Source organism: Typopeltis vanoorti, chromosome 11 (assembly GCF_054136105.1).
Source record: "Typopeltis vanoorti isolate ZY-2024b chromosome 11, IOZ_Tvanoo_1.0, whole genome shotgun sequence".
Taxonomy (NCBI): domain Eukaryota; kingdom Metazoa; phylum Arthropoda; class Arachnida; order Uropygi; family Thelyphonidae; genus Typopeltis; species Typopeltis vanoorti.
In genome coordinates, this window is record NC_143559.1 from 85,824,606 (window position 1) to 85,844,286 (window position 19,681).

Genomic DNA, 19,681 nt, shown 5'->3' on the forward strand with positions numbered 1-19,681 from the left:
GTTTCTTGCTCCCTGTACAAGTTAGCTTTCAGTCTGACAGTATGTTCAGGGAAAACCCATTCTTTTCATTACTTCTCACAGTTTCACATGTTGAACACAGTCTAAAGCTTTAGAAAAGTCTACGAAACACATTACCATAGGGGTATAAATTTATACTTTTCTATGATCTGTCTAAAGCAAAGGATTTAATCTCTGGTACCCTTGCCTTTCCTAAAACCTGTTTTTTCCTTAGGCATTTTTGCCTCAATCCTATTTAGAATGATCTTTAATAAAATATTGCTTGCATGAGTTATTAAACTAATAGTTCTATAATTCTTGCAATCCATCATATCTCCCTTCTTATGTAGTGGTATGAAACCAACTTCTTCTAGTCTCTAGGTCATGATCCTCTCTCCCATATTCTTCTAATCAATCTATGAAAAACTTATTCTTCCATCCCCTGTAGCTTTAATTAACTCTGATGGGATTCCATCTGCACCCGGCGCCTTATTGCTATTAAGCTATTTAACTTAAACCTCCTGCCTAAGTGGAGAAGTTTCCAAATCGAAATTTTCCTTGTGAGAGGGCTCCTCCGAATTTTCTTTATCCTCTGTGTTGTACAGTTCCTTACAGTATTCTTTCCATCTGTTTTGGATTTCCAGTTTTTTTTTTTTTTTAGCACTACTCCATCTTTGATGACATTCAGTTTGGGCTTAAACGTGCGCTTTAGGTCACAAACTAAAAGAAACTTCCTTTTATCATTGTCCCTCTTCGTCATTCATATTTATTAGTATAAAACTTTTTAATTATCCTGTATAATGGCTCTTTTGAATTCTCTATGTAATCTCATATTCTTCAGTCCCAGCGTCTCTTTTTTTCCAACCGCCTTCTTTCGATTAGATCCCACGTTGAATCTGATATCCATGGGTCTCTTGGTCTTATTGGGTCGAAATACTTCTCTGCTATACCCTGTATTATTACCTTGATTCCTTCCCAAGCATTTCTGATGAGTTCTCCAAAAAGTATCCAACGGAGTTGATGTTTCTTCTGTGAACCCATTAGGAATTACTCTAACATCCAGTCTAGTGGAATGTGCCTAACTTGGAAAGTTTTGGACTCAGTCTTACCTTGGTTCTTACTAGCTGATGATCTGTACCACGTCTGCTCCCCAGAACAGGTATGCATATCAGAAATGCTTGCCTTCCACCATTGGTGAGCCAGGATGTAATCAGTCTGGTGACTTGACCTGTCAATAGGGTCGCTCCGTGGGTTTGCGTCGCCTGGGTGCAAACTTTTTGTGACCCTCCTCCCTTCCGTTAAAAATTAAAAGACCCCGAAGTACAATAACACGTTACGAATCATTTTATTACATTAAGAGGAATGTATATTAAAATAAGAAAAAACACAAATAGTAAAAAAAAAAAAACTTTTACTATTTTTACTATTTAGCTTAAGAAGCTTACTTAGGTAATTTGGAATAAATATGTCCCGTAGGTTTATTTTCATTACGAAAACAACAGATCTCATCCCATTATGTATTAAGTATAAAATATTTTTGTTTGGTGTTAATTACTTGATGTTTTTGTATATTTATATTACCTTTCTTATTATTTATTGTATGCAGCCATTATTACATGCACCCACTGCGTATTCTCTATTTCACTCCTAGAATGTTTGTTCAGTGTGCTGAGAGCAGTGATTAAAGTAAGTTGTTTGAAGCTCTTGCCATTTATTAAACTAGCCAGCGACTCAGCCCTTCACTGAAATCTCTCACATTGGAAGGTGACAAATATGCACAAACAGTTCAGCTTATTATTTATCCCCAAGTATAGGTGCGTTGCGGGTGTTTATGGAAGCAGGTGTTGGCAATAACTAATCTATTAGCATGGGCAAATTCCAACAGTCTTTCACCATGGAAATTACGTTCACCAAGACCAAACATGCCACACTCAGGCATAACTCTCATACTCTTTCCCACTTGTTTTCATTAAAATCTCTTAAAGATGTAAAGAACATTTGTCTTCCACAATTTTATTTGGTCTCTTCTCAAGTATGCTTGTATAAATGTTTTCTGAAAAAGAAATTACACAGGGATTTCGTAAAGAAATTCCTGTGTAATTCGCATAATCAGTTTTATTTCCCCTTATTTTTATTAAATCTCAACATAAACATGAATCCTAATGAGTGAAGGAAGCGTGAAAATTCCACTTGGGAGGGGATATAAGCAATTCAGCCAATTATAGACCAATCTTTATCTAAATGAGGCTTTACCTTTTTACTCATCATGTCATTCTTCAAGTTTGGTCTTGTACTACCAGCATACAGAACCTTTAAAAACAAACTGATAGTCGTATTGGAATAGGGGAAGCTGGATATACCGCGATTCTTGTAAGATTTTACCAAATCATTTGAGAGAATTTCTCATGGGTGGTTATAATGTAAGCTTAGCTGGAGAGTATGCAAAACAGACTGTGGGCTGGATTGAAGAGACTATCTGACAAGTATCAAAGAATAGTGTGATATGTGGAAAAATGAATATTATCATTCAGTATTTGCTTTCAGACTATTCAAAAAGAAGCATTCACTGATATGTAGATGATGCAAAGTCCAGTGCATTGAACGGTCAACTAGAAATTGAGTTTTATTTTATATCCTATCCATATGTTTGCTGATGACAGTATACTCTGTTCCTCTTCCCCCTTTTATTTCTTGATAAATCACATGGTGCTCAAACATTCTTGAAAATCTTCCATGGCCAATACTTTAAACCTCAATCCTCTTGTCATTTCCCAATATGTCTCAGAAGATCATGTAGTTTCCTTGCCATTCATCAGTGAGGTATATATTATGCGATCAAAAATAGAAGTCAATGGTCTCCATCCTTAGCCATCAGTGACATCTAAGCTCGTAGTTAAGGGTATATTCAAGGCAATGAAGCAAGACCCACCTGAAATAAAACAAGTTTTTTAGGTAGATTTTTCTAAGCTGCTGAGATTAAAAAAAAAATAGAATAAATGTCTCAAGCATTATGTATAAGCATTTGATCTTTTTTAACCTACTCTCATGTCTTCAAAAACAACGTTTACCTTAACTACTTAGATTTCGAAATTCTTTAGGGATATGAGAATGATTTATATGAGCTTTTTGATTTGTTTATGTGAGAGACTGTATTTAAATACATATTTAATAACTGGCACAACAATTAGGCCAATAAAGTATGAAGTTTAGAAAATGGGAAACATGCAAAACCAATACATTTATATGGAAGTATGAGAAAGCCAGACATGGAGAAAGAACAAAAATTAAAACGACAACAACGACAAAATCATTAAAAGCCAACGCTTCAGGAAGAAAATTGGGTTGTTTAGGCTCCTGTAAGGCAGTTTTCTTTAGTGAATGATTTTTTTTGATTAATTAATAAAAAAATTATTCTAAATTTTGAAAAAAAATTTTTTTTAATTATTATATTTGGTGTATTTAGTAATTTCTAGCAATATTTTCTCTGAAAGAACGACAGGGCCTTTCCCCTTTGCTTGGTAATGATTGAATCTTTTTCAACTGAACTTAATTGATTTCATGTAGCAGTGCAGGGTTTATTTTTCCGGAAAATCGAGTTTTTAATCCCATGTATAGGCAAATCGATCAGGAGAACATATATACACAATTTATAGACAAAAAAAAAAAAAACATATTAGTAAGCGATAGATGGCGTTGTGCAAGCGGATTAAGTAGCCGATTCGGTGGGTTTTGTGGAGTGCCCTCCCACGAAGAGTCCTTGGACTCGTTAGAGGTGTCAAATAAAAAAATCAGCTGTTGCCTTTTATTCTCTTATAGGGAGTAGACGAGGTCGTTTTAGCCCTATCTAACTTTTGGAGACCTAGTGGGCAGTTCTCTCTCTCTCTCTCTCCCCACTGGTAGCCAATCAGAGATAGCTTACCCAAGACTATCATCACTAATTTGAATATCTCAAGTAGTATGGGTTATACAGTCGATTTTCTTGAGTTTTCAGGACGAAAAATCCACTTCCCTGTGCCAGAGATCGACTAACTCGGTGGTCGAAGAAAGACAGAAAAATTTCTTTAGTCGGCAACTGGAATCGAATGTAAGCCATTCTCCAGTAGCAGATTATGTTCCTTTGAGGCCCTAGGCACAATTTTGTTATAAGGCCCTTTGTGTAAAACTGTTTTTTTTATATTAAAAAGACAATAAAATCCTTAAATAATAACAAGTTTTTTTAAAAAATTTATAATTAAAAAAAATCAGCTAGCGCCTTTTTTATTCCCGTATAGGGAGTAGGCGAGGCCATTTAGCCCTATCTAACTTGAAGAAAAAAGAAATGAATTAAAAATATTTTATTAAAAAATAAAATAAAAGTACATATTAGCTATTTAAAAATATATCAGAAAATAAATAAATAATAAATATAATCATTCACTAACTTTTTAGAGGCATGTTATCTTTTTGCTATGTAATTTTTGAGGACCCTAGAGACGACGAGATCCTTGGTGCGCGCCTAGTGCGCTTATTGGGTAATCCCCCACTGCCATTCTTAGGGCGGCCTAGCGCTGAGGTGTGCAGTAATAATAATAATAATAATTATTATTATTCACATAAATGATACACTATCAAAACAAGATATCATTCAAATAACAATTTGACTGTAATAAAGAGCAATTCAGATTAACCCGAGAATTTAAAAGTAGTCTGGGATGTAGCGTCATAAAATATGGACAATTTCAAGTAATGCCGTATTTTGTAGATCATATGTGTTCACTTCGTTGATGCTTAATTCGTGTAAATAGTTCGATAGCTTTTTTGAAATTGCACCGATAACTATTGGAATAATTTTGGTGTGTTTAAGCCACAGCAAGACAACTTCGATGTCAGATCTATTTTTGTCCAAATGCCGATCAGTTTGTATTCTAAAGTCCCAGAGAATTTTTGCTGTTTCGTTTTCCAATAGTGTCTCTATTTTATGCTGGCACCAGTTATCAGAAGTAGGAAAGCCATATTTTTTTGCATACATGACAATTGTATTGTTTTGGCCACTTGATCATGGCGGTTTATTTATAATCAGTTTGAGCTATCTTGCTGCAGGCACTGATTAGATGTTCTGCAGTGTCATCTTTCAGATCGCATAATCTGAATTTGCTGTTATTACTGATGTTCAAAATTTTTGCTTTGATTTCATTAGTTTGTAACGCCTGTACTTGAGTGACTAAAATATATCCTTGTTTTTTTTATAATATATCCATATTGTAGCCATTGCGTCTTGCTCAAGTCAATTTTTCCCCTCGGTATCTGGAAGAAATTGGCAGTGCATGGGTTTATGTTTCCAACGCACATATCGGTTATTTCGCTGCTCCTTTTTATAATGGGATGTGTTTCCCTATTGCTTTGAGAAGGCCCTCCTGTGAAATGGCTTGAAGCATTTGTTTAGAGCTATTGTCGATTTAATTTTTTTAAACTAATTTCTTCTTTTTCTACAATCTGTCTCACTTGCAGCAGGAGACCCCGTCTACCTATTCTTCGTGGCAGGTACAGTCGGTCAACATCACTTCGTGGATGTAATGCATGATTCATAATAATTAATTTTCTAGTTTGCGGTCCAATTTGTTCAGGTCGTCTCTTTTGTCCAATCTATTATGCCAACTTATATCGGATCACTGGTATAGCTCAAGGGATCATTGCTCTAATTGTGTTTAATCCATTAAGTTTCGTTTTCAGAATATTTCTAACTCTTTTGGTGTATAATATAATGTATAATATAATAATTATAATATATAATATAATTAACTTAAACATAATTTATAGGACAAAATTAATTATATACAGAAATCCACTGAGTCAATCAGTTGATAATATATATATATATATATATATATATATATATATATATATATATATATATATATATATAATCATTCAACATTCACTCTCCAGCATAAAAAAAAAAATTAAAAAACAACACAGAACTGTAAATCCACTACCATCACTCAGGTTGAAACAATACGATACCTTCGAATTTACTTCGATGCAGATATCAACTGGCATAGCCACATAAACCATCTACAAAACAAACTACGAACAATAACTAGCAAACTCTACAGGTTAAAAGACCTAGTTCCCACACGCCTAAAAACACTATTATACAAAGCACAATGCCAAAATGCGTTTCGTGCACACTATAAACTAAATAGATTAATAGCATTACAATGCAAAATGATAAAGCTGATCTTTTGGGACAAAGAAACAATACAGACAAATCGGCCTTCAGAACACATGCAATTTACAGATAAAAAATATTGTTGTTGGTGATGATGGCGTGAATGGTAGTAGTGTCTTAGTTGGAGAATTCGTAGTTGGAGAATTAAGTACTGCTGGAGAGGATGACGTTGCAGCTTTATATACGCTGCAACGTCAGAACACAAAATACTTCCAGCAAAACACTTACGTCACTATACAGCTATGGTAAAATATTATTTTGATGCCGACTACAGGACAGCCGGAAATATATACCATATAACAAGATCTGAGACAACTAATTATATGACATATAAATATCATAATCACTACGGAAAGGCCACTCGAAGATTCTACATCCCAGATATGCTAAATAAACTACTTTTTGAATACGGAACCTTACAAACTACAATAGCTTGAAAAGGGCCTTAAGGACATACTATGAATGAGAAAACGCACCTTACAAACTTAATGAAGCACAATATATTAATTCAGGCTTTCCAGTTTACTGACTCATCCAAATTATCGTGTGTGCGTGTGAATGAATTTCTCATCCTACTACTGTGATGAATATCAGACCTATCAGACTACTTCCAGCACAGCAATCAAACCAATAAACATTAACTAACGGGTGTCATCCTCAGATAAGCTTAATGAAAAGCTTCGAGTAAAAAACATCTATTTATTACAACTACAGCACTTATATACATTAAAACAAAAATTGTAAATATATATAATTTATAGTTATTCTATAAATGCTGTAAAAATGTAATCGCATTAACTGCAACTACAAATTGCCAACTACAGTAAATATTATTAATACATTATACAAAAAAAAAAGAGAAAAGAAAGAAAAACAAAAAGAAAATTTGTATGAACTTCATTGTTAAAAAACAGAATAATGCGTGTTGCAAACTCATATCATACAATCATAATTTTAATGATAAAATTATTATTAAAATGCTTTATAGAAATCTAATTTAGAAAATGAACCATAATCTGCAGCACTTAGTTGCTGTATACTTTGTAAAAGAAAATGCTGGAATGCTACTCAAGATTATTATTATCATTATTATTATTATTATATTACAGTATTAGTTCAGGAATCTCAGAAAGCACGTGGAAAGCAAAAGGAGCCGTGAAACGGACAGAATGGCGATGTTAACAGTGCCGTGAGAAAACGAAGAACAAAGACCAGACACCAAAGAAAAATAACGACGCACATCAAGGTAATCCGTTTCCGGATCATAAAATTACAGATAACTTTGATTCATTTAAACTCACGGTGAAAGACTTATTAAATGCACACATGGAACAAATTAGCCAAAAAATTCGAGGAGTATGAGCATTACATGCAGTTCAATAACGAGACCTCTGAAAAAATGTTAGGAACCGTGAGAGAAATAAAGATGAAATTAACGGTAGCGATAGAAACGCAAGAAACACTCCAAATCGACGGATAAAATAAAATTTTATGCGTCGATTAATTACTATAGATGTGACTTGGATTCACCATTACACACCAGAATCCAAACAGCAGTCAAAACAGTGGACAGAAGCCGGTTGTTCAGCGCCAAAGAGGACAAAGTCGGTTCCATCAGCAAAAAAGGTCATGGCATCGGTGTTTTGGGATGCTAAAGGCATTTTGTTTATTAATTATCTTGAAAAGAGTAAAACAATAACCGGGAAATATTATTATGATCTTTTAACCAGACCAAAAACAGAATTTTTTCGTGAGACTCTTCTCACGAAAAAATTCGTGAGAAAAGTCTCACGAAAAAATTCTGTTTGCAGAAGAAAAAATCATCTTTCATTAGGACAATGCACCTGACCACAAAGGTGTTTTGGCAGTGGAAAAAATAACGGATCTGCGCTAGGATTTGGAACATATTGTTGGAACATGGACCCTATTCCCCAGATTTGGCTTCCTCTGACTTCTCTCTCTTCCCAAAACTAAAACTCTTCCTAGCTCGTCAGCGTTTTTCTTCGAATCAAGAGGTGATTGCAGCTGTAGAGGGTTATTTTGTAGATCTTACTGAGAACCACTACAGGGACGGGATAATGGCGCTGGAGCATCCCTGGAATAAATGTATTAGTCTTAAGGGAGATTATGTTGAAAGAGAAAAATATTTTTGAAATTATAAATTCATTTTTTCATTGTTAGGCCGAGAACTTTTCAGACCACCTCGTAATTATAAATGCTGGCAATAACTTACAGAAAGGTATTTTAAATTTAAATGAGATAGCCAAAGATTATGGAATGATAATATCAACAGATAAATCAAAAACGATGGCCTTTAAAGGACAAGATCCAGCAAGAACTAAAATAGTATTAGATAACAAGATCTTAGAACAGGTGAATTCATTTAACTACCTAGGATGTATGATCACTTATGAAAATGAAAAAGATATAAACATAAAAATTGCAAAATATTTAAAAATAACAGGAGTAATTAACTCTATATTTAAACCAAACCTAGTTCAAAAACAAACCAGGCTAAAAGTATACAATACATTATCCCTACCGGTCTTAATGTATGGAAGCGAAATCTGGACAATAAAACAAAAAGAGAAACAAAGATTAACAACAGCAGAAATGAAGTTTATGAGAAAAACTGCAAAGTATACTCTATTTGATCACAAAAGAAACGAAGAAATTATGAAAGAATTAAACCAGGAATCAGTAATAGAAAAATTTTTAAAAAATATTAACACAAATGGATGAAGCACGTTGAAAGGATGAAAACAGAAGATTACCAAAACAAGCCTTAAATTACAAGCCATTAGGAAAAAGAAAACCAGGCGTTTTCTTAAGAGATTCAACGCTGACCTCTAAGGCTAGGGTACTCAGGCCTAAATGCTTTAGGCATGATGTTGGTGATGATGAATAAAATAGAATAATCCTCATAATATTGCTATGTAAAATGTAATAACATAATAATATTACGAAGTAACATACTAAAATATAATGTAATAATGTGATAATATTACAATGTAACATGAAAAAATTTAATAAAACATTATTATTATTATTAAAACTATGCTTTTTTTTGTTTTGTTTTTATTAAAACTATGTAAATAGTGAGTATGCATTGTACTGTATGGTTGTGCGAAATAGAAAATATAATATTTTAATTGTAGAAGTTTAATCACAGTTTCTCAAACTTGGGAAAAAAATGAACTGCACCATGCAATATTATTGACTTATGTAACTGTTAACTATATAATTGTAAATTATTGCTGTTAATATTATTTAAAAAAATAGCAAAAAAAAATTATGTTATCTTCCTTAATATTGAAATCTCATCATTGTGAATATCAAGTAAACATGCAGCGCTTAGTACTGAACTTGTAAAATAATATATTGACTGTTACTCAAGATGAAATTGTATATACGTAAATACTTGAGTGATAATAAAAATATTATTAAAAATAATATTAAAGAAATTATTATTATTATTATTATTATTATTATTATTATTATTATTATTATTATTATTATTCATATAAATCAGATATAAATCAGATGACGAACTGAACAGACAAAAAAACGCAGGTGAGTCCAATAATTTCAACTCTTTAAGTATACTAATAGAAAACGGTCTAGTGACTATAAAAGCCAGCTTAAGTAGATCTTGTGCAAGAACTCTTTAAGAAACAGAACGAGCAAATAACAAAAAAATCTAGCGAATATGAAGATTTAGTAAAACATAATAATTTAGCAGTTATAGAAGTGTTGCAAACGGTAAAAGACATTAAAATGAGCATTAACGCACTAAAAGACAGGCAACACAATTTGATGAAAGAGACATCCGAACTCCGTCAAGAACTTCATTCTCTAAAACTACAATACGAACGTTTAAATCAGCAACAACATAAAAAAGATCTTGTCATAAACGGTCTTCCTGAAACAGCACCTACAGAAAACCTCAGAGACGTGATTTTAAAATTAGGCCATGTAATTGATATCCCCCTACAGCTTAACGACATTCAGACCGTAAATCGGATTCCTAGGAAGAGCAAAAACCAAGGCTTCTCACGACCTGCACCAGTCATAATTCGTCTTAAGAGCAAGTCCACAAGAGACAATCTCATAAAAGCCAGCAGGCAGAAAAAACCAGTTGCCAAGGACTTGAACGCACAGCAAGACAATACACCAATCTTCCTATCCGAATATTTAACACCGTTCAACCAGAATCTGTTGTACCAAACACGAAAAGCAAAAATGGAAAAAAATTACCAATTTTTGTGGACCAGAGAAGCCAAGATATTCATAAGGAAGTCACAAACTTCAAAGCCGATACAAATTAAAAGCACAGAAGACATAGAAAGGCTGCCATTGTGAAGAAAAAAGCCTCCTAAATAGTTCAAAAAGAAGCCCGCAATAAAAAAGGAACGTGCACCATCAAGACAGATGCAATAACACAGGATATATAGGCAATTTCACTTTGATCCGACCTTTCAGATCATTCATTTGACCTCCCAAAGATCTGCCTACTTCCAACACCGCAACCAAATCAATAACAAATATATGTACAGTATATATAACCAGTATCACCCTCAGATAAGCTAATTACAAAGCTTCGAGGGTGCAGTTGAGTTACATCCCAGTAGAAGTATTTATCTAACATTATTCACTTAACATTCTGTAATGAATTCTAGTAGTAAACAGAAAATGTGATAGTAATACTTCAGTTATATATTTAAGTTTAAAATTATATATTTAATTTACAATTTAAATTTAAAAAAATTATTATTATGTGAACTGCAACATAAGTAATATTGTTTAACTTGTGAGTCATTAATAATAAACTCGATTACCATGATAATTATTAATGGTAATAATACACACTTTTTACTCTTGTGTCAATGAGAAATTCTGCAAATGATAATGATATTAAGAGTAATTATAATTCTTACTGAACCATTTTGCAAGAAAAAGATGTATTGTTGCCTAAATATTAGTATATTCATGTAATTATTTGAGAGATAATAAACTATAAAAAAAAAAAAAAAAAAAAAAAAAATAATAATAATAATAATAATAATAATAATAATAATAATAATAATTATTATTATTATTATTATTATTATTACTTAGGCTTGTGTAGCACAGTGTGTAGTGCACCCTATGGCTAAGCCACTAGACTTTAGTTCAAGTCTAGTCGCCGAGTGGAAGAACTTTTTTCTTAGCCTTTAATTACAAAGTAACATATTTTCCACAGTAAATAACTTTTTATTACATAACATGAAATATTTATGATAAGATATCATCAGCACCATTTTCGAGCAACAATAGAAATTGAATTAAAAAACGGTAGATGCGTATGCTTAGATTGGGATCCCACTAGATATACATTCCCGTGTTCATGGCTTAAAACTAAAGGGCTGAAATTAAAACTAATTAAATTAAAATTAAAATATAACAGTAAAAATTTAATGCAATTGAGGATAACAGTTTCCCAAACTTTTGGAATAGCGAGACAGCAACGACTGTCTCGCTATTCGGAAGACAGAAGTGAAAACGGATCCACTTCTGTCTACCAAAAAAACCAACTTTTTCAGGTCGTTATATACATGATACATCAGGTCACCATCCATTTCAAAAATATGGCATCATGAAATCTTCAGTATCCAGAGCACACAAGATTTATTCTTTGGAAGAATCTCCAAAACAGAAATTGGAAATTGTCAAAGAAACAGCGTTATTAAATGGATATAATGTAATTTTAACCCAAAAAATAATCGACCACGCTCCTATAAATCAACCCACACACACAAAAAAAAAAGCCAATAGTACTCCTTACCATATAAAAAAGGCAGCTCTGAATGTGCGGCAAAAATTATGAAAAAATATCAACTCATTGCTACCTATAAATCCATCAACCAAATTCGCAACTTGCTATCTTCTTCAAAGGACAAACTCTTACTACTGATGCTACCTAGCATATACGAAGCATCATGTTCGTATAAATTGTCTTACTATGGACAAACAGGAAGATCTATAAATAAATGTATCTCTGATCATCAAGACCATTGTCTATGTCATCAAACCTCATAAATCTGGCGTTGTACAACATGAAATTAAAAACTCTAATCTCAGGATCCAGTGGAATAACGCTAAGCTGCTACATAGATTTATATAATATGAATGTTTATATAAAGAAAGTGCTGAAGCCTTACTTCATAGACCTCATCTTAATGAAAACGACTGTCTCACCATTCCAAAAGTGGGAAATTGTTATCCTCAATTGTATTAAATAAATTTTTACTGTTATATTTTAATTTCAGTCCATTAGTTTTAAGCCATGAGCCTGTGTAGCTCAGTGGATGTGGCGTTTGCACACCACGGCGCTTAACCCCACGAAGGAAGACTTGCTTTCGATTCTAGTAGACGCTAGAGGAAATTTTTCTAGGCCTTTTTACGACCGGTTCTTGAGTTAGTCGATCTCTGGCACGGACAAGCGGGTTTTTCCTTCCGTAAAACTCAATAAAATCGACACCGTAGAACCCACATTATTTCAGACATTAAATATATTGTGTTAGGGTTAGGGACCACGAGATGGCGGCACATGTTGAACCGTGTCTCTTCACTGTGTACTGCTTGATTAGTGATGGCCTTGGGCCATCTATCTCTGATTGGGTACCAGTGGAGAATGAACTGTCTACTCAGTCTCCATAACTTAGATAGCGCTAAATGGCATCGCCTACTCCCCGTACACGGGAATAAAAAGGCGTTAGCTGATTTTTTTTATTAGTTTTAAGCCATGAACACGCGACTGGTATCTATAGGGAATCCAATCAAAGCATGTGCACTACTGTTTTTTTAATTCAATTCTTATTGTTGCTCGAAAATTGTATTGATGATGTTTTATGATATATAAGACAAAATATTTACATAATAAAGTTATTTACTGTCGAATACGTGTGACTTTATAGTTATGGATACCCCATAGGTTTCACTGTATAAGAAATTCTTAGCCTTTTGTCGCCCGATTCCAGAATTGGTCGATCTCTGGTGCGAGAAAGCTGGTTTTTTCATCCCATAAACTCAAGAAAATCGGCCGTAGAACACACACTATTTCAGACAAGAACATATCATGTTAAGGTTAGGTATTGAGAGATGGCATCACTTGTTTTCCAGTTTCTTCTTCGGTTGCTGCTTATAATTAGTGATAATCTTGGGCCAGCTATCTCTGATTGACTACCGGTGGATATTGACCTACCCACTCAGTCTCTAAAAGATTAAAAACCTAGGATTAAAAACGACTCGCTTACTCCCTATAAGGGAATAAAAGGCATTAGCTAATTATTATTATTTAAACATCCCAAACGAACAAAAACATGACAGCATCGAGATTGAGAATACCAATGAAGATATAGAAAATGATTTGAGATATGAAATTTCTAGGTTAAAACAAATTATTAATCAATAGATTTTGAAAAAGTTGAGAAATGTCTAGAAAAACGCAGACAGGATAATAAAAATAAGTCACAGCCAAGCACGTCAGTGATTTCAATGAAAGGTAATAATAATAATAATAATAATAATAATAATAATAATAATAATAATAATAATAATAATAATAATAATAATAATAATAATAATGAAAAAGATGTAATATGGTTACAATGATTTGCTCATTTAAAGTTGCACTTGATGAAGGATTGACTACTTCGATTCCAGATGATCCGGAGGGTGATCATTAAAATTAAAGATATGACGAATGCAATTGAGAAATAGAAAAGAAAAAATGAAAGCAATGAATAAGAAAAGGAAATTAAAAGACTGCTGACGATGAGATTGGATAACAAAGAATTTCTGGAAGAAGCAAGAAAGAAGAATTTCTAGTCTAAATAGAAAAGAAAAAAGTAAAAGCAATGACTAAGAAAAGTAAGCAAAGGAAATTAAAGCAGTAAGTAAGAAAAGAAAATTAAAAGACTGCTGGTGATGAGACTGGATATGAAAGGATTTCTAATCTATATCTAAGATATGACACTAATGACTTAAGGAGGAATTCTATAACAAATGATTTGATGTCCAAGCTTTTTGAAGAAATAGGTGAGTTTTTGAATGTGTGCAGTCATTATTTGATGTTAGAAAAACTTGTATAGGGGGTAGGAGGGATAGCTTGAATGGAAGGGATTTGGTATCAGAAGTATGGAGAAATTAGGTCTTGGAATGAGACCTAATTCAGAGAGTCAGTGAAGCTAGATCACCATGGAAGGTTTGTGTAAGTGAAGTTGTGGTATGCAAATATGCTAATGATATGAATGTGAATGAACATGATTTTAAATCTGATGAAAACCAGACCTCTCCTCATGGGATTCTATTTTTCAGTGGGGACAGAAAAGAGAAAGCTATCCAACTGAGAAAAGCAAACTACACACGTATATATGCATAAAAAAGCCAGGTGGTAAATTTTATGTATATACACACATGCCAGAGCAACAGAAATAAGATTAAATTTATTACCTTGGTGAATATGTTGGGTCCTAACATTGTTGGCCTCGTTAGAAACTGGCACTCAGAGTCGGATGCAGTAACCCAAATCGAGTGAGAAAGGTATAGGATTTTTAGGAAGGACAGAAGAGATAGGAGAGAAGAGGAATGCTACTAATGATATATATAGATGCTTTGAGTCCAGTTTGGGTAGAAACTCGTGAAAACAATAATAGTAATAATGTTCCATGCAGAAGTGAATACGAGGCTGTCTGGTGTAAATTTGAGCTAATAGGATGAAAGCGGTAGAGTGTTACAGACCTGGTGGTTCAGTTGCTCGTGATAATAAAATGCATTTACTATTTACCCTGATGTGCACTAAAAGCGGTACTCATTATGGATGATTGAAATTATCTAAATTTTGATTGAGTAGCAGAGAAAACTTGTCATATAAGAATGAAGGAGAAAAATAAAGCATTTAATATTAAAGACAGACTTCCTGATGAGCATCTCATCACATCATGAGGGTGAATGCACAAAAAGAATGAACAGTTAGAAAGTGTTGGAATGACTTCTCTTGTCCTAGCGCTTATAGATGCAAACGCCATTTCTGCAGAGCGACACAGATCTGTCTTATATATTATTATTATTATTATTATTATTATTATTACGGGGAACTCCAAGGAGTCCTTAAACTCATCGAGGGAGGCCCTAAACATCATGTCAAGAACTATATATAGGGTGTTCGGGATAAATTTGACAGTTTCGTAAGGAAAAAGAAAATCTTCTTTGTATCTATTAAATTTAATGAATTGACAAAAAAACATTACAGGCAGAGTTAATTACAATACTATCAACAAGATTTACTCAAAATAACCACCATTAGCATCGATCACAGCTTCAATTCTGCTTCGGAACCTCGAACAAGCTGATGCTACAGTCTCCCTGGGAAGGGCCGCAAAAACTGTTTTAATTTTATCCATTAACTGGGCTTTTGTATTACTGGAAGTGCGATTGGTGTCTTTTTCAACTGCGCCCCATACAAAATAATCCATGGGGTTAAGGTCTGGGGAGTTTGGAGGCCAAACATTTGGACTGGTGAAGTCGTAGAAATTTTCAGACAACCATTTTTGACTTTTCCCAGAGGTGTGGCAAGGGGCCGAATCCTGCTGCCATACATACGGCCTACCATTGGCTACCCTTGTTATCCAGGGCTTGACTACAGTTAGCAACTCCACGAACAAAGCCCGAATTCCAATGCCAGGGTTCTTCAACACCTGTTCCTGCAGATTTGCGAGGAATTCTGCTGTACGAACGCAATCAGATCGTCTGCTAGGGATCTTTCTTCTTGCTACATCCTCGTAGTCACCATTGCAAGTCTCTAGTTCATGCCTGATTGTTTTTACTGTATTCAGGGAGCATTGGGCAGCAGTCGTAATATCCTTATTTTGATGGCGGGCACGAATCATCATGATACAAGTTATTCTCTTCCATGATTCAGGTGGGTTCCAGCTATCCATCCTTTCTGACATCTTGTATATGAATGAAGAAGGGTCCAAACTTTTAAATGAAGAGAAGTGTGTGTTAATACATGTAACTTACGGAAAAATATAATTAATTATAAATATGTCAAATTTATCCCGAACACCCTGTATATAATTATAGAGAAATAATAACTTTTTAATATAAACATAAATATATAATAAAAGAAATATATTTTATTATTTATTACTTTTTATGGAGGTAATGTTTGTTCATAAATTCTAAGTATTCTCTCTCTTGAAGTTTGTTTTATAACCGAGAGAAGGCAGCACGTGTTCCGTAATATTCACAATGATCCGCAAACATGATGTGTTTGAGAGGTGTATGTACCTTCCGGTTTTGTTGAATGTGATTATTTGCTGGCATAGTTCGGTGCTTAGAGCTAGTAGCAGGTGAAAATGTGCCATCAAACAGGTATTCAAGGTAAAAGAAAATTTTTACTTCGTAATATAGAGAGAAAGAAAGGCATATTTTTTTTTGACCTTATGAATATAAATAAATATTTTGTTCTGAATAAGAATGCGAATTTAATTTGTAATTTTGACAATTTTATAAAAATGAAGTTATTGCACGTTTAACTACCGGTAAACACACCTTTGTGAAAATTTTAAAATAATGCTTTTATTAAAGCATATTTTTTAAAGACTGGCTTAGTTATTTTTTAAAATTAATTTCACTTACCAATACTGTAGTCCTGTTTTCTGATTTTATTGATTTGGTAATTGTACACCAGGCATACTATGAATAGTTTCTTACAAACTCCTTTCGAACTTGTTCCTTGTATGTTTCAAGTAAACCAGGAAAAAATGTTGCGATTGTGACGTACCATTTTTTTTTTAGTTTATCACTATTATTAATCAAATATTAGAGTTTCCCCCTCGATGAGTCTTCCATTTCAGAGAAATTGAACAGTAATTTTTGAAATAATCGTTTAACGGATGCGAGATCATTTCATTATAGTAGTTGAGCATTATTAATTTTATCACAGTTGCTGCCAGATAAAAGTTATGTAACAGGTTTGCTTTATTAAAATAGGCGGGCATAAGCACGATTTGTGTGTTGATAGCTATGAAAAAAAGAGAGGTTTATTACTCGAGGCAGCCTTTCAGTGGATTCAAAACATATGGCAGGCAGTTCAAATTTCTCTTCAAGGACACTTGAGCATCAGTGTATCTGAACTAATTGAACCAAGAATTCAATTCATTATTGCGCTGTTTTCGATATTAAAAACAAAGGCTCGTGGATATATTATATCCTTGCTCTAGTTATTCCCTGAACAAATAAGCATTCCCAACATTTCACTACTATATTATTGTCATGCTGCACTGATAATGATAGCATTACCAGTGCAGCATGAAACTGGTAATGATAGTATGCAGCAATAATTTTGCATCAACTAGTTGGATCCATTGAATATTACATCCTGATTGTAGGCAGATTCTTCACTTGGTCACAAAATAAATTATATTTTTTATTTAATCCTTTACTAAGATGCAAGCAAGCAAAGTTTGCATGTGAAGTATCTTCACAATTATGCTACTTGTATGTAGAGGCTATTGACCTTACGTCAACTCCCTTGATATTCCTTAATGCAAAGCATGCTTCCTTTTGTATATTGCTGTGTATTATGGGAAAGATCACGACTCAAACTGGTTCCGACCCTTATTAGGTCTCATCAATGGAGCCAGAAAGCTCCATTGATGCTGATACTGAAGACAGCTCAGGCAAGAAGCCTTCTTGGTTATAACCCCATTAATGATATGATACGATACTTTCTATTAGACTTAAGGCTCAGCCTACCTCTCAGGAATGACCCCCTTGTCATCGCTCCTTCCTGCTGCTCCACTAAATGAAAGAACTCCCCCAGTGTTCACCCTGTAACTGTCTCTCAATAGTCTAAAAGTCTCGATCATATCATCTCTCCTCCTCCTATCTACCAAGCTCTGCAACCTACATTCCCTCAGCCAATCCTAATAATTAACATTGTACAGTCCTGAAACCATCTTTATTATCTGTCTCTGCACCCTTTCCACAGTTAATTTATCACTTTCAAATCCTGGGAATTTGAGAACAATAATCTAAGTGTGGTCTGATCTGGGGCTTATACAATGGAATGATAATTCTTTTATCTCTGCAGGTCAGTGTCCTTCTCAGTATTGCAGCAATCCTCTGGGTTACCTTCACCACCTTTGCAATATGCTCCCTGAATTTCAGTTTTCTATTAGTCATCACCCCCAGATCTCTTGTCTCCCCTACTAGCTCCTCCAATTGAGTATGCATCCTCCCATCGATGGATCCCAAACTTCAAGACTTTACATTTTGCTGCATTAAACCAATGCCTCCATTCATTTGCCCATCTATCTAGTTTATTCAAATCCTCTTGCAGGGCCACCACATCTGTACTATTACTAATAACCCTTCCCAGTCATCATCTGCAAACAACTGAATATCCCCTTGCAATCCATTGACCATGTCATTGATATAAAGGTTAAACAATGCATGTTCCAGTACTGAGTCCTGTAGAACCCCACTTGTAACCTTCTGCTTCCTTGATATTGCCTCACCATACACAACTCTCTGATACCTATCAGACAGCCAATCCTGAATCCAGTTGACTTACCCGACATCTAAACCCATGTGCTGTAACTTAAATATCAGCTTATCATGTGGCACCCTGTCAAATGCCTTGACAAAATCCAAAAAATGGCAGTGTATGCCTTTCCCTCATCAACTGCTCTTGTCACTTTATTATAAAAGGCAATCATATTACTTAAGCAAGTGTTCCCCTTAACAAATCCATATTGATTCTCACAGATAATATTACATTACCCTCATCTGCCCAATGCTGTATATAGTCCCTCACTGATTTCTCCAAGACCTTAACAACTACTGATGACACACAAACTGGCCTATAATTAGACACTTCCAGTCTGTTACCACCCATTGCAATGGCACTATCTTGCCTTCCTTCCATTCCTTGGGTACCTTTCCTGCAGCCAGACTTTCATTGAAAAGCCAGGTCAAAAGAGCTGTCAGTTCTTTAGCACATTCTCTCAAAACCCGTGGTGAAATACCATCCAGTCCCCCACTGGCATCCAGAATACTCAGTATTTGGAAGACACTCCTCTTGCACCTCTAAACCTCGAACCTGCCCTACCCCTGTAGTATTAAAACCTTCTTCTCCTGAAGAAGGTTTTAATGAAATACCCCAATAAAGTGCTCATTGAACAACTCCACTATGTCCTCTGCATCAGTCACTCTATTCCCATTTTTATCCCACAATGCCATTCTTCCACAATCATTTCTCCTCCTACTGGCCACATAGTTAAAAAAATTCTCTAGGATTTTCTTTGGATCCAATCTCTTCTCATATTCCAGTTTTGCCTTCTTCACCATACTAGTCGCTCTCATGGCCTGAATCTTATTCTTCATGCATCTGCTCTCCACCTCTCATGTTATATCTCTTCCATAATC

The 19,681-nt window shown here is 34.2% G+C and overlaps 1 protein-coding gene across 2 annotated transcripts in view; it reads left to right on the forward strand.

The window, feature by feature from the left end:
* The first annotated feature begins 16,506 nt into the window (after positions 1-16,506).
* Positions 16,507-19,681, forward strand: part of LOC150101821 (twinfilin-1-like) — a 106,490-nt gene continuing 103,315 nt past the window's right edge. For both annotated transcript variants that reach the window (XM_090400146.1, XM_090400147.1), the window contains exon 1: positions 16,507-16,630. In XM_090400146.1, coding sequence (XP_090256272.1) covers positions 16,606-16,630 — 25 coding nt within the window. In that variant the 5' untranslated portion in view covers positions 16,507-16,605. The remainder of the gene's footprint in view (positions 16,631-19,681) is intronic.